This window comes from Rana temporaria, chromosome 1 (assembly GCF_905171775.1).
Source record: "Rana temporaria chromosome 1, aRanTem1.1, whole genome shotgun sequence".
NCBI classification, from domain to species: Eukaryota; Metazoa; Chordata; class Amphibia; order Anura; family Ranidae; genus Rana; species Rana temporaria.
The window spans coordinates 23,461,181-23,478,124 of record NC_053489.1 but is presented as its reverse complement, the minus strand read 5'-3'; the positions used below and the strand labels follow the sequence as shown (position 1 = coordinate 23,478,124).

Genomic DNA, 16,944 nt, shown 5'->3' with positions numbered 1-16,944 from the left:
CAGACGGACCGGAACTCGTTTATCCCTCTGGGAAGTTGCCACAACGACTCCTGGTTGAGGTCGGTTCCCAAGAGTCAGTTCGTCAGATTGAGATGAAACTGTACGCAATGGATGACTATAGACATCAGGCAGGGATATTAAAAACGAGATTACAAGAGAAGGGTTATGACCTGGAGTCCCTAGAGATCACCATTGAGGAAGTAGAAAATATTCATAGATCTCAATTATTGGATGCTCATCCTCACAAAACTAAGGAAAGACCAATGATACCTTTTATCACAACTTTTTCAACACAACATTATGTGATTAAGAAAATTATACCCTAACATTGGCACTTGCTTGGCAACGACGGGATTATTAACACATTTTTGCCAGCTAACCCTCAAGTAATTTTCAGGGGAGTCCCTTCTCTTAGGGATAGGAAGCAAGAAAGACTGATTCCTTTTTTTCCACTAGCACTTCTAAGGAACATACCATTGAGCCTTTTATCACCTGCAGCTCAACTGGTATCGTATACCTGTTGCATTGCCTGTGTGGGCTCCAGGATATTGGCAGGACCAAACGGTCTATGCAGATCAGGTTAGGTGAACACATCACCAATATTAAAACAGGCTTCCAACATCATTCGGTTTCCAAGCACTATGGCATTCATCTTGATCGTAATCCGGCAAACACAGTTTTCATTGGAGGGGTTGTTCGCTAGTCAGGGAGCTTTCAAAACTCGAAATGGCTTGGATTTATCGGGTGCGGTGTTACACCCCTTATGGCCTTAACATTGACACCGATGTTAATGCTTTTATAGCTAATGGGTAAACATTGAGTTTACATTTCTCCCTCTTCGAACTTGGTTTATATGTTCCCGATAGTCTGATGTTTGTATGCGAACCAGCTCAGAAGTCCGGGTAAATCTCCAGTTTTTGTGATTTGCACTATTTAAGACAGGGATCAATAGGTTGACTTTAGTCTCACATATATCTGTACTGTATAATTTGAACTTCCCTGGCCATTATCAATTGGTTGAGATTGGAATTGTGTGTTTTTGTATCAATTTGGGTGTCAACTTCTGCCTGATGTTGATATCACACTCTGACAATATATAAAAAAAATTAGCATGTGAATTTTTTACATGTAAAATAATTTTTTTCTGTAATTTTGTTCTGTTTAATTCACACTATGACTTTGGTCAATATTGTTGGATGTAATCAGTCAACAATTGGTCATAGTTTTCCCACCAACTCACTAGACAGTGCATCACTGGCACCGTTTGTAATATTGGTTTTAACCAATGGTGTTTTTTTCAGTTGATCGTGATTTGATGTGTTGTCTGTGGGAGACACTCTGTATATCGGCTGATTACATCTGCAGGTTTTTCCTGATCGATTAATGTTTGAATTGATTAGTATATGTGAACTAACCATCCAAATTTTTTGGAGCGACTAGTTGAAAATATTAATATATGTTTTATAAATAAAATATTTGTTCCTTTTTCTCATTTTACCTTAATTGGGCAATTCTTAGGTTCAATTGCTCAAAGCATACAATTTGTCTTTCGACGTTGTCATTGATATTCATGGATTATTTGCCGATATTGTCTATTATATTACATATTTTTACTTTTCATTGTCTTAATTCATAAAAAGAATTTTTGGTAGTTACAACTTTTTCCGCTGTCATCTAGCTAATAATTGTCCCTTTTTTTAAATTATTGCCTACAGTAGTATGTTTTTCACCATTAGGACTGCTGGGGCGAAATATTTCAGATAGTATTGGCAAAATTCCCCATTTCAATATGGTGGATTAGTGGTGGGGATTCCCAGAGCTCTGAGCTGGGCGTTTGCCACACTGTGTAGAACAAATAGCGGTGAGTCAGCAAAACCGCTCGTGCCACTGGACGACGTCATCTGTGACGAAATGGCGTAGGGAGGAGTGGCGTGCTGACGTCACCGACTAGACGACGCTAGAATCCTGGAAGGAAGGCCGGATAGTGAGAGCTGGCCGGCTTGAACATTTTTTAAGACACGCTTTTAACTACATGTACATTGTAAGTGTATTTCTTTGCTTTTTAATAAATTAATATCAACAGTACTTCACTGAGGCAGTTTTTGTATTTCTATGGGGACCATCCATATGTGAGAGATACTGAGGATCCTTAACACTGAGGAGACAGGAAGTCTTGCCATTCAGTATTGGGAGACCAAGGGCGGGGGTAATTAGCCACAGGCCGTTGTGATCTCCTGACAAGAGATCTGTAGAGTCGGTAAGGAGATTTATTATAAGAGGTGGAAAAACCCTTTCTTTAACATCTTATCACTTCTTCTCTGGTGTTTATTCATTTGAAGTCATCGCTGATCAACATACTGAAGGACTGTCACTCTAATGTGTCACCTCTGATTATCCTTCACTGCTTTTGAGATCATACCAATCACAGTGTTATGAATATATGAAGGGGTTTATTCACTTATTGGACCTTATATTTATTCATCTGATTAATTCACATATACATTAATTCACTTTGATGTTTTGTTCATGTACTTTGTTTTTTGTCTTTCATATATCATATATGATCTATTATTGCATTGCAGCACAACTATATTTTCTCCTAATTGTTTCTATTGTGTGTATCTCACATTTTTGGTTGCAGCAGCAGTTGCTGTAACATTTTTCAGTTTTGTTTTGATTCATATTCACTGAGACAGTGAAATTCTTTTTCCTTACACATTTATTTAAAATAATAACAGGGTAAAACAGGCAATTCATTTCAGGGCTCCAACATCAGCCCCTTCACCAGTGGCGTAGCTAGGGGATGGCTTCTGGGGCTATAGCCCCGATTCTGGGGCCCATAGCCCCGAGTATCTTACCAGGTGCAGCCAGCGGTGCCGTACATCCGCAGCGACAGTCCTAGTTCCTGCTCGCCACTGACTGACATTCCAGTAGTGGTTGGTTGCATCATCTAGCAACCCACCCTGTGACTCCGCTTCCCGACATTCAGCGGAGAATCAAACTTTCTGGCTTGCAGACCTGTCCTGGAATGGCTGCTGCCACACCTCCTGGCATTACTGTCTCAGTGGTTGGTTGCTATCAACCAACCAGTTTGTCTAACTCCGATCCCTCCCAGTATGGAACCTTCTCATTTAGACCTGGCTGCTGCCAGTGCCCTGCCTCCCCCTCACATGTTATGAATTTAAAGAAGGTAAGAAACTTTAGGAGGCTTATATTAAATGCTAGAGGAGGAGCAGCTCTGGGTACCCTGATGTAAAGGGGGCAGCTCTCTGGGGCCCCTCAAGTAAGGAGGGCTTTCTGGGGACCCTGATGTAACAAGGAGGGCTCTATGGACCCTGATGTCAGGAGGGGGGTCTCTGGGGACCCTGATGTAACAAGAAGGGCTCTGGGGACCCTGATATACAGAGGGGGCTCTTTGGAGACCATGATGTAACAAGGAGGGCTCTGGAGACCCTTATGTATGGAGGGCAGCTCTCTGGGGACCATGATGTAAAGCGTATTACTTTCTTTACTTCACTGCTATGGGCTCTAGCCCTAGATCTTTTGTAGACCTAACAACGCCCCTGCCCTTCACCAAGGATTAACCAAATATAAGGTTGACAATCTGGTGACTGGTGGCTTAATTTTGTAAAACACATTGGTATGGCTCTCCAATTTCTAGATCAGAGTTTTGAATACACAAACCAGGGTGATTGTAGTAACTGCTTGGCTTGCAGAAGCTGCCTACCTACTAATCAAATGCCCTACAGTGAATACACCAACATAACAATGACATTAATTTAAACAAAAAAACATCAACCACTTTCAGCCCCAGATTTCATTGCCGTCTACTTACCTTAGTATTAAAAAAAAATCACACAAGATTTACACAACTTTCATCCAGGATTAACACAATTTTTCATTTGAATCTCAGTAGATTTGGGTGAAAGCAATGTGAATCTTGTGTAAAAACATATATAAACTGATCCTTAGAAGTAGTTACCATGCTCATGTCTATTTCTGCTATCAAGTAAACGTGATTGTGTATTCAATTCAGGTTTAAATAATATAATGAAACATTTTGGAAAAAATATACAGCTTAGAAGTCCAGCACCTGAGGTCAATATGGTGAATATCTCCACAGCCACCATGTATTTCCCTCTGGTGCTCAGATAGGCCGGGATCATGGCAATCCAGACACTGCAGAACACCAGCATGCTGAATGTGATGTGTTTGGCTTCATTAAAACTGTCCGGTAATGTCCTCACCATGAAAGCCAGAACAAAACTCACAGCTGCCAGAAACCCCATATAACCCAACACAGAGTAGAACCCGATAACTGACCCTTCATTACACTGAATAATGATCTTGTCCTGATAAGAGTAAGTGTCCATTTCCTGAAAAGGGTGGGAAGAGGACAACCAAGTAATGCATATTAATACTTGAATGGATGAACACACTGATACTATGGACTTGGCCAGTTTGCTTCCCATCCATTTCCTCCAGTAGCTGCCAGGTTTGGTGGCTTTGAAAGCGATGTAAACCATGATTGTTTTAGCAAGAAGAGAGGAGATGGCTATGGAGAAGATGACTCCAAATGTTGTGACACGCAGTATACAGGTTATATCCAGTGGCTGGCCCAGGAACAGGAACACACAGAGGAAGCTCAACAAGATGGAGACAAGGAGAACGAAACTCAGGTATCTGTTATTGGCTTTCACGATGGGGGTGTTCATATAGGAAATAAAAATCCCTTTTATTAAAACAGTCACAATGCAGAGTAAAATAGAAACTGTTAGGAATACTTTAGAAATGCCATCAGTGTAGGAAAGGAATTCAGGGAGTTTTGGAATACACCGATCTTTCTTCTCATTGGGCCATTCTTCCTCTGGGCAATTGATACAGTTCTCGCTGTCTGCCAAAAGCAATAAGTATAACACAGATTAATGTTTATTTTATTTACTCAAACAGTCATTTGTAGAGGAGCAGTGGGAATGTAATTTGTAGATACATTTATTGATGTTTTTCAGTACTGGTACCTTCTGGGTAAACCAATTATTCTCATTGCACAAGAACAACTAACATGGCTCTAGGGCAGTAGGCACAGTGTCATTAAATACTATGATGTTAGCGGCCAGCCTGCCTGCAAAAGTGGCAACTCATGATGCTAGGGCAGACAGCATGCAAGTCCACAAAAAAAGTTAAGAAAAGAGGGCGCACTGGCCTTGTGCATTATCCAGAGTAAATTTATTGATAAAAATGAAACTACTCACAAACATGTGCAGAAATAACGCTCGTAAAAGCGACCTAATCGTGGCGATTGGTCCTGAAACTGAGAGACACCAGATAGCAAAGGAAAGGACATCAGGGCCATTGCTGGCTGAGGCACTTTGAAGGAGTACCTTATACCTCAGAGCCTAGCAGTAGTGGCTACTTCTGCTTATTTTTTACATATGTACACTCATTAGACACATCCCAAGAAAGCACAGGGTCCCAATGCAACAGAGGGGTGGGGCTAAACTGACAGGTGGAGATAGAGGGCTAGATTCATGTAGAATTGCGTAACTTTGTGCGGGCGTAACGTATCCTATTTACATTACGCCTCCGCAACTTTTACAGGCAAGTGTCGTATTCTCAAAAAATTCAAATTGTGAAGAGGTGGGCATGTGTTATGTAAATTAGGCTTGACCCGACGTGATTGACGTTTTTCCCGAACGGCGCATGCTCCAAAGTACGTCACAAGGACGTCATTGGTTTTGACGTGAACGTAAATGACGTCCAGCCCCATTCACGGACGACTTAGGCCTAGTACTCACGAGCCGACATGTCCGATGAAACCGGTCCGCGGACCGTTTTCATCGGACATGTCTGCCCGGGAACTTCTGTTCGATGGCTGTACACACCATCGAACAGAGGTCCGCGCGTAAACAATACGCGGGGCGTGTCCGCGGTGTCGCCGCGACAATGACGCGGCGACGTGGGCGGCCTGCCTTTAAAATGCTTCCACGCATGCGTCGAAGTCATTCGACGCATGCGAGGGATGGCGGGCGGCCGGACACGTACGGTAGGTCTGTACAGACGACCGTACATGTCGGGGGGACAGGTTTCCGATCCGCCCGAACCTGTCCGATCCGCCCCGAAAATGGTCCGCTCGGGCCTACACACGGCCAAACATGTCTGCTGAAACTGGTCTGCGGACCAGTTTCAGCAGACATGTTTGGTCGTGAGTACGGGGCCTAACGCAAACGACGTAACTTTTTCAAATTTCGACGCGGGAACGACGGCCATACTTTACATTGGTATGCTGCACTTACGCCACCATATAGCAGGGGTAACTATACGCCGGGAAAAGCCCAACGTAAACGGCGTAACTGTACTGCGTCGGGCGTACGTTTGTGAATTTGCATATCTTGCTGATTTACATATTTCGTCGCGTAAATCAGCATACACGCCCCTAGCGGTCAGCGTAAAAATGCAGTTACGATCCGACGGCGGATCTAATAGATATCTATGCGTAACTGATTCTAAGAATCAGTCGCATAAATACGAATGGCCGGACATTTAGCATTTAAATGTCCGGCCATTAAAACATTGTTGGCAGTGCAAGTGCCGATCAGATGGGGGAAGGATGGTGGTCAAATGGTTTTTTAGATAAAAGGACTTCTTCCAGGGCAATCATGATGCCCCCGGAAGAAGTCCCTTTGTCTACGAAACTGGTCAGGTTGAGCTGTATGTTCCTGCTATCGCGCATTTTACATGTTTGGATGCTCTGTGGTGGCCACTTTCCTTTTATATTACCGTATTTATTGCGGTATAACGCGCTCTGGCGTATACCGCGCACCCCCAAAGTGGCCCCCAATCCTGTGGGAAAAAAAGATTTTTTGTTTTTTTGTACTTACAGTTTTGGTGTCTTGCGCGGCGTCCATCTGCGGCCTCGTCGGGTCCGGCGTCCTTCTGCGGCCTCGTCGTGTCCGGCGTCCTTCTGCGGCTTTCGGGTGTCCTCTTCGGCGGGTCGGGCGTCCATCTTCGGCGGGTCCGGTGTCCATCTTCGGCGGGTCCGGTGTCCATCTTCGGCGGGTCCGGCGTCCTTCTGCGGCGTCCTCCCGCTCGTTTCCTGCCACGACTTTGAATACTGCGCCCACATATAGCGAGCGCAGTACACTCGTGAATCTTCGGGCAGGCTCGGGCGCCTCTCGCACTGACGACCTGTACGCTCAGGACGTCAGGACGTCAGTACGAGAGGCGCCGAGACTGCCCGAAGATTCACGAGTGTACTGCGCTCGCTATATGCGGGCGCAGTATTCAAACTCGTGGCGGGAAAGCGGGTATCGGCGTATATCGCGCACCCATGATTTTGCCCTGATTTTCAGGGCAAAATAGTGCGCGGTATACGCCGATAAATACGGTATTTGCAACCCTTATGAGGTTTTACACCATCCATCTTTTTATGTTTTTTTATGGATCTGATTACATGATCGTTGTTTGGGTGGAGTCCCCTGGATGCTCTGGAGCTGTTCCTGACATGGTTACTTTGTACATCTCCTGCTGTTGACCCGTACTGGGACACATTCATCAAGCCTGTTTGACCCTTCATAATAAAGGGTCCAGGTTCTCTGGTAATATTCCAACCTATAGTGGTGATGGCATGTTCACTTGGGGAAGGGATTGGATAACCTTATTCATAGTTGAATCATGGAGTTTGCCATTTGACCATTATGGTCCATTTGAGGGGCAGATTTTTGTTGGTCTGTTTATTTGTAATTTTTTTTTTTTGCATTTTTAATATCAATCACTGTACCTCAACACACCTTTATTTTGTTTAGTAGAAAATATATACTGAGTTAAAAATGAAAGTAGTGTACTGATCATAGCAATGGACATTGTTTGTGAATGATAGGGTACACATGGAGGTATCAAGGAATATAGAACTCTAAAGCCCCGTACACACAAACGGAATTTCCGATGGAACAAGTCCTACTGTGTGTATGCCCCATCTGACTTTTTTCCGAGGAATTCCATCAGAGTTTAGATAGAGAACATGTTCTCTTTTACTACGATGGAATTTCCGTCGGAATTCCGATGTGAGTTTGGCCGGGCAAAAGCCCGATTGTGTGTATGGGGCATAACAAGCATCAATCTTTTTACGTGGTTTTATTATGGTCTGATAATATACCTGTAAAGCCGCGTACACACGATTGGTTCGTCTGATGAAAACGGTCTGATGGACCGTTTTCATCAGACGAACCGATTGTGTGTGGGACCCATCGGTTTGTTATCCATCGGTGAAAAAACTAGGAACTTGTTTTAAAATTATCTGATGGTTAAAAAACCGATAGAACAAAACGATCGTCTGTGGGCACGTCCATCGGTTAAAAATCCACGCATGCTCAGAATCAAGTCGATGCATGCTTGGAAGCATTGAACTTCATTTTTCTCAGCATGTCGTTGTGTTTTACGTCACCGCGTTCTGACACAATTGTTCTTTTAACTGATGGTGTGTAGGCACGACGGATGAAAGTCAGTATAAAGTCCCATATGCTTTTTCTTGTTTTACTTTTAACCACTTCATTACTGGGCACTTAAACCCCCTCCGTGCCCAGACCAATTTTCAGCTTTCAGCGCTGACGCATTTTGAATGACAATTGCGCGGTCATACAACACTGTACCCAAATTATATTTTTATCATTTTTTTCCCACAAATAGAGCTTTCTTTTGGTGGTATTTGATCATCTCTGCGATTTTTATTTTTTGCGCTATGAACAAAAAAAGCCAGAAAATATTGAAAAAAAACATAATATTTTTTACTTTTTGTTATAATAATATCCCAATTTAAAAAAAAAAAAAAAAAATTCCTCGGTTTAGGTCGATACGTATTCTTCTACATATTTTTGTTAAAAAAATCGCAATAAGCGTATATTGATTGGTTTGCGCAAAAGTTATAGCGCCTACAAAATAGGGGATAGATTTATGATTTTTTATTTTTTTTTTATTTTTTAGTAGTAATGGCGGCGATCTGCGTTTTTGTTGTCAGGTCTGCGATATTGCGGCGGACATATTGGACACTTTTGACACAATTTTGGGTGCTATTCACATTTATACAGCAATCAGTTCTATAAAAATGCACTAATTACTGTATAAATGTGACTGGCAGGGAAGGGGTTAACACTAGGGGGTGAGGAAGGGGTTAAATGTATTCCCTGGGTGTGTCCTAACTGTGTGTGGAGGGGACTGACTGGGGGAGGTGACCGATGCTGTGTCCCTATGTACAAGGGACACAGCATCGGTCTCCTCTCTCCCTGACAGGACGTGGAGCTCTGTGTTTACACACAGAGCTCCACATCCATGCTCTCACCGCTGATCGCGGGTACCTGGCGGACATCGCGGCCACCAGGCACGCGCATCGGCTTCCCAGCAATGCGCCGGGCACAGTGTTTCCCCGCTGCGTGCCCCCAGCGGCGCCTGTGGGGAATGTAAATAACAGGACGTCCAGGGACGTCCACCCGGCACTTGAGAGCCACGCTGTGGACGTCTTTCGTCTATAGCGCGGCCCTCTAGTGGTTAATCACTCAATATACCAGTGATGTTGGTACCCCCACGAGGAAAAATCTATAGACTCCATGCATAATTAACTTCTTTGTAATCTAAAAAATTACACTTTAATGTTTATTTTAAGATAATGCCTGCCTCACCTCTCCTTTCTATATAGTAAGCCTGACCAAGTTTCTTACATACTGCCCAGCCACTGTACAATATTTTTTACTATTGTCTCTCAATTAGTACCAGTACCAAGTCCTGCGGGAACGCATGGGAACGGAGTTCCTGCACTTTTTTCACAGCAGGAACACAGCAGGAACTTAGCAGCCAAGCCAATCCTTCACTAAGCGGCGATGCCCAGCTCGAGTCACTGTCAGGGGCAAGCGAACCTTAGTAATCCTTTATGTTACTGGCCGCTTCCTGTATATGGATTCATCAGGTAGTGTGCGGGTATTCCGTCACTTTCTTGATGCCGCAATGTCTCCTGGGAGCTTTTGTCGTTGTTCAACTTGCTTAAAGTTCTTTCTAAATCCAGCGATTACTCGCGGCAGACCTCCGCAATGTCTTCTGGGAACAATGACAAAAGCTCCCAGGAGACATTGCGGCATTGAGGAAGTGACGGAATACCCGCACACTGCCTGATGAATCCATATACAGGAAGCGGCCAGTAACATAAAGGATTACTAAGGTACAGTGGATCGAAAAAAAAACAAAAAACATGCGGTTTAGTAATTATGCATTTGAAGCGTATCATTTTTTTTTTGTGGGGGAGTGGATCTTGGGTGGGAGTTCCCACACTTTTTTCTCCAGGACTTGACCCCTGATTAGTACCTTCAAATAATTTTCATGGTAAACCCTGCCCTGCCTCTCCCTTTTACATAGCAGTCTTACCAACCTCTTTACATATTGCCCAGTAACTTTAGATGTTGTCTTTCAAATAAAACTCTCTGATGTTCATTTTAAGATAAAGCCACCTCATCTCTCCTTCTTACATTACCTTAATATGCTGCTTTTTATAGTCCAGCCACTGAACAATATTTGTGGCTATTGTCTCTCAAATAATACACTCCAATATTTTTTTTTGTGAATCAAACATGGGAAGATTTGGTCAACGCTAATGAACAATCCCCCTGAGAGGATGACATAAGGGAGCCTGTGCTCATAGTAATCCATGAGATAATTTTGGTGGAGGAACCACCCACAACTTTGCTGTAGAAGAAGAGCAGGTGCAATCACCAGACCAGCCTGAGGACTGCAACAAGAAAGTCAAGTATAAAGTACATTTCAACGTTAAAAGATATCGTACATGTAGTGTATGGACTTTACTGGACATTCTAAATCTCAGTGCTGATAAGAGCACAGTGAACTGCCTGAAGATAGTTTGAAGTCTACCTCTGTCCCTCAGTGGTCCAAAAAAAGTTACAGCTTTTGCACATCTGTACATTTCAGTGTAAATTTAATAACTAAATGGTATATAAAAAAATAAAGTATACAGTACCTGTCTTGGATATCTGGCCTCTTGAACATGGGACACAGTCATAGCAGCAAGAGTGGATTGAAGATTTTGGCTTTTTTCTGTATCCGGGCAAACAAGAGTCCACACATCGAGACTCCAGCTTCTAAAAGGAAGTGAAAAAACACTGGATATTCAATAAGAGTGTGTTGCAAAATATTACTGTATATCCTAATCTATTACACTTTAAACTGCATACAAACCCAAAATCTATATTTCAGTAGGAATGCCAAAATGTGTACCGTCTGGAGATCCTGCCAGGAACGACACTTTTTATTTAAAATGACAACACTAAGCCACTGCCTTCCACTGCAGGATAACTCATGGCAGGCTGACAATGCTGCTGCAAGTTTTTAGGCAGTTGTTTAGCGTTGTCAGCCTGCTACAGGAAGTGCTGCTTATGGTGTGATAGAAATTAAAAAGGATTCACAAAAAATGAATTGCTTAAGAAAACTGAATTCAGTCACACATGATGCCTGATCGAGTTGGGCGAGCAGTTCGAGCAGAGCAAAAGTTCAGCCCAAACATCGCCTGTTTGCTCGTTCAGCGAACACCCAAATTTGCATTCCTACATTCCTGTGTAGCTGCTTCATACCCCTCACTGGGGTTCTGTTTTTACATTTTTTGGGTAGCGCATTTATTTTCTCACTCCACCATACACAAATTTGTTGCCACTGTGGGCGGCTCTTTGGGGCCAAGTTCGGCATCACTGAAGGGTGGGGTGATGATGTCAGCAAGTGCAATTTGACCACACCCATTGGCACGCTCTGTGCGCTACATTACTACTTTCCTTGGGGCACCCAAATGTGTCCCAGGTCTTTTATAATTTTATAGTGTTTACTGCAAAAAAAAAGGAAACATATAAAATTACCCTGTGCCGCAAAAGTGTTCGAGTTTGGCTTGAAGAAAAGGTGGCAACCCTAACATGCACTTTAAAGTGTAATAATTTTGCTACAGGGCACTTTCACCCCCTTCCTGCCCATGCCATTTTTCAGCTTTCAGCGCTGTCACACTTTGAATGACAATTGCGCTGTCATGCAACACTGTACCCAAATTCTATTTTTTATCATTTTTTCCCCACAAATAGAGCTTTCTTTTGGTGGTATTTGATCACCTTTGCGGTTTTTATTTCTTGCGCTATAAACAAAAGAATAGGGACTAGTTTGAAAAAACACAATGGCCCAGATTCAGGTAGATTTGCCCATTACTTACACCTGAGCCGCTCAGCTGAATTTCTCTGCGCTGGAGCAATTTTGCCAAATTGCCACCTGATTCAGGAACCTGATTCAGGAATCGTTTGTTCATTTAATTTGCTCCTGTTTAAGGCAAAGCTGAGGGCGCAAGGCCGTGCAAGTCAAAGTGGGTGTGCCCCTATGTAAATGAGGAATTTTCGGCTCAGCAGAGGTTTGCTAGCATAATTTCAGGGCAAATCCTGCTCAGCTGCTTGCACTGAGCAAATAAATAGGAGCAGACTTGCGCAGGTTCTTTGCTGAATTTCATCCTGCTTTTTCCTACCCCCCCTGAGCAAGGAAATTCAGCCCTTTTGTAAGACATGGCACCTCCCAAAGGGACCAAAAAAAGGAAGGCCAACTTTGTGGCTGCAGAGATGGACATCCTGATTGCTGCACTCCAGCAGCATAAGGAAGTCCTATATGGTGCCCAGCGGGCAAACACCACCATTGCCCAAAGGAGGGCTATATATGAAGCCATTGCCCTGGACATCAATGCCCTGGGTAATGAAGTGCGTACCTGGGATGACATCCAGAAGAAATTAAATGATATGAGGCGCAGGGTCCGTGAAAAACTGGCTCTTATCAGGAAGCATACCGGTGGCACGGGAGGTGGTCCGCGATGTATGATCCGGCTCAATCAGGAGGAGCAGCTTATTGCACAAACGTTCGTGCAGGAGCAGGTGGAGGGACTTGAAGGGTACGACTCCACTGTTGGGAACTTGGGGACTGGTAAGTTATTTTTCTTTCATATCTGCTGTGCATCATGGGAGGGGGTACAAGTGAACATATTTGTGGGTAGAAGTGAAGATGTAAGTATTATTTTTCTTTCATATCTGCTGTGCATCATGGGAGGGGGTACAAGTGAACATATTTGTGGGTAGAAGTGAAGATGTAAGTATTATTTTTCTTTCATATCTGCTGTGCATCATGGGGGGGGGCAGTCATACCTGACACCCATGTCACTCACCAATCAGCCAGCTGTCTCCATACATGTTCTGGTCAAACTCGGTTGGGATGGGGCTGTGTCGGTAAATAAAACTGTCATGGCTTGACCCTGGGTGTTTGGCACGGACATGCCATATGAGGCCATGTGCATCCACAATCATCTGCACATTTATCGAATGCCAATGTTTCCTGTTGCAGTAGATATGCTCGAGGAGCCGGGGGGGGGGGGACGTAGTGCCACATGGGTACAATCTATTGCACCCACAGTGCGTGGAAATCTGGCTAATAAATAAAAATCACTGATTGCCTTCTGCCGCAGGTCAGCCGTGGTTGGTTTGATAAATTGTGTGCCCATTCGTCTGAGTATTGCAGGGATCACTTGGTGCACACACCTGCTCATGCTGGATTGGGACATCCCCGCCACCACTCCACCTGTGCGCTGAAATGAGCCAGTTGCCAAAAAATGAAGGGTTGCCACTACCTTCACCAGTGGCTGCACTGCCTGTCCCCGATGGGTCGGGCTGCTGATGTCTTCCTGCAGGATTGTTACCAACTCAAGGATGACTTCAGGGCTGAAGCGAAACATGCGATACACCTCATTATCACTCATCTGAAAAAGGTTGTAGCGCCCTCTGTAAATCCTCTCCCATGCCCTCCTACGAGTCGGCTCAGTCAATAGAATATCAAGAACCATAGCTGCCCCTGGCATGTTGGTGCACAGATGTGAGGTCCCGAAAATGTGGGTGCTCTGCTTGTTCAGCTCGTCTGTCTAGGTGCTGCTGAAGTTGCGCGCTCCTTCAGATGACATTTGGCCATCTTTTGCTAACTTGCCCCTGCTTTTAACAGGAGCAAGTTTGCCCAGGGAAAAAAGCTTGCGCGCTTCCAGTGCAAGATGCGCATCACACGCGCATGTTTCTGAATCATCGGCAGTACCTAATTTGCATATTCGCTGAGGGAATTCCATGAAGGCGCAACTTACACCCCGCGCAAAATTGCACGAAAATTGAGCTGGAACAGCTAGGCTGCGTGCGCGGGAAAATGGCCGCATTTCAGGCATAACTGGTTTACAGAATCAGCCGCAAATTTGCATAGGAGCAAATCAGTACTTGCGCGGCGCAAATCACACTTGTTCCCGCGCAAGTGCTTCTTCAATCTGGGCCAATATTTTTTACTTTTTGCTATAATAAATATCCATTTTTTTTAAACAAATGTTTTCCTCAGTTTTGGCCAATATGTATTCTTCTATATATTTTTGGTGATCGCAATACGCGTATATTGATTGGTTTTCGCAAAAGTTAAAGCAGCTACAAAATAGGGGACAGATTTATAGCATTTTTTTTTTACCAGTAATGGCGGTGATCTGCGATTTTTATTGTGACTTCCTTCGATATTGTGGCGGACATATCGAACACTTTTGACACATTTTTGGGACCATTCACATTTATACAACAATCCCTGCTATAAAAATTTATTGATAACTGTATAAATATGACTGGCAGGGAAGGGTTAACACTAGGAGGCAATAAAGACAGGATTTGGATCTGTGTGTTTACACACACAGATCCACGGTTCTGCTCAGTTACTGGGCAACCGCGGGTGCCCGGCGGACATCGCTGGTGCCCAGTGACATCACGGGTCCCCAATGATGCGGCGGGCGCACGCGCGCCCCTATTGGCTCGGGAAGGCGAAGACGTCATATTACGTCTGCCCAGAACAAGAGCCTCATCGGTAGGCTAGTGGTTAAAAGAGCAAACAGGAGGAACTAAGAGAAGTTCACTCTTTTTAAAAATATCCCTTAAATCATTTTAACCTGGGGGGGCAGAAGTAGTTCCCCATGGAGAACCCCATGTCCATGAGTAAGAGTAAGAAATAATCCCTAAAAGTATTTTACCTTCTTGTTCAATTTCTGAATTTTTTATACTTATATGTGAAGGGCAGATAGAGATAATATATTTGAAGCAATAAAGTTCATTGGTAACCACTATAATGTCATTGCTTGACTATCATTTTTACATATCTGTTGTGAAAATTGTATAATGGGTGGCCAATGTCATGAGAAGTGAGTGTCACATGTGCTCCTCCTCACCGTATTATCGTCTTCATCCCATGTTATATTGTTGGGGTCAATGTGAAGTTGGTCTTCTTCTTTAGCCCATGGTGTGTACAAACCAACGTCAGTATCTCTTGTTCTAATGTGGCGGTTAGACTTCACCCAATTTGCTATTTTGTAGTGGAAAGGAAATTCACCATTTTCCTCAAAGAAGGTCATTCTGTCTGCCGTCTTATATGGATTTTTTATGCGTTTCACATATTTATGCAACTGGAGGACAGAAAAACCACAAACAAATTAAAGAGGAAGTAAACCCACTTATTTATTTTTTTTGGAAAACACTACCTGCAAGACAAAGGCATAATGAGCTTTGTAATCTTCACCTCCGATCGAAACCTCGCAGCCGTCCTTGTACACCGCTCGGGCGGCCGAAATCTCTCCCGGGGGTTACTTCTGGGTATCGCGGCTCCGGCGCTGTGTTTGGCCGGAGCCATGATGATGTCACTCCCACGCATGCGCGTGGGAGCTGCCAGTCACGGCAAAGGCTCCTTTAGACATTGGCTCCTGTCATTTCTGTAAATATCTCCTAAACAGTGGAGGTTTAGGAGATATTTCAAGCACCTACAGGCAGAGGCGTATCTAGTTAAAATGGCGCCTATGGCAGGCACTGAAACTGCGCCCCTGTCCAAACATTCAAAACCCATCTTTCAGATAACCCTAACAATAAAAAAATGCCAACAATGGCCCACAGGCACACACTGATACAAAAATCACTGGTGATGCCAACACACTGGCACACTTACACTCATCAAAATATATTGGTGCACACAGTAACTCATACAAAAATCAATGACACACTAACACACAATCAATGGATGGGGGGGACACTGGGGACAGAGAGGGATGCAGTGCAACAAGTACAGAGAGGGATGCCAAGGACAGGGAGGGACACTGGGGACAGACAGAGAGGGACCCAGTTTGATGAGGACAGAGAGGGACAACAGGGACAGAGAGGGATGCAGTGTGACAAGGACAGAGTACCTGCTAGGCTGCAGTGCTAATCCCTGCTGCTGCCTGGGGGTTCCCCTTCTCTTTCTCGTGACCTCGTCTCTTCTCCTCACGTCACATGACGTCATAGACCCCCGCTCCTGGGAGAAGATGATTCTCGGCTGTGCAGAGGAGGGTAGGCAGAGCATTAGGCTCTGCCTCCGCCAGTTACCCTGCTATTTTCCCTGTACCAGGTGAAGTCATCGCGCCTGTCGCTCCCCTCTACAGGCAAAGTAGAAAGTGCCGTGCCGGCGCCGCGCTCCAGCCGGCCAGCCGTGGCGCCGGGGGTTATGTTAGTGCGGGGGCTCCTGCGAGAACCAAGAGTTGGCCACAGGAGGATGGGTGGGGTTTTTTTTGTCCCCCCATGGCGCCCATGGAACTTGCCATGGCTGCCATACCCTAGATACACCACTGCCTACAGGTAAGCCTTAATCTAGGCTTACCTGTAGGTAAAAGTGGTTATAAAGGGTATATGTATATGTTGCTTTCCCTTGATTCTCCATCTCCCTTTATCAACATGCTTTATTTTATTCTAAAAAAAACCCTTTCTGTTTATATTACATACCTTATTTTAGACTCATTGGTGTCATCAGTGGGCATCTCTGCTACCCAATGTAATGCAAGCATATCATGGCTAGAGGGGG

General features: G+C 44.3%; 1 protein-coding gene across 1 annotated transcript; it reads right to left on the bottom strand.

Annotated features, from left to right (window-relative positions):
- Nucleotides 1–3,178: 3,178 nt before the first annotated feature.
- Nucleotides 3,179–15,509, bottom strand: LOC120924788 (vomeronasal type-2 receptor 26-like). Its single transcript, XM_040335804.1, has 3 exons — nucleotides 15,290–15,509; nucleotides 11,012–11,132; nucleotides 3,179–4,894 (listed from the first exon to the last, which is right to left on the bottom strand). Exons 1-3 carry the CDS (start codon nucleotides 15,470–15,472, stop codon nucleotides 3,969–3,971), a joined length of 1,230 nt encoding a protein of 409 aa, XP_040191738.1. The 5' UTR covers nucleotides 15,473–15,509; the 3' UTR covers nucleotides 3,179–3,968.
- Between the last annotated feature and the right edge of the window lie 1,435 nt (nucleotides 15,510–16,944).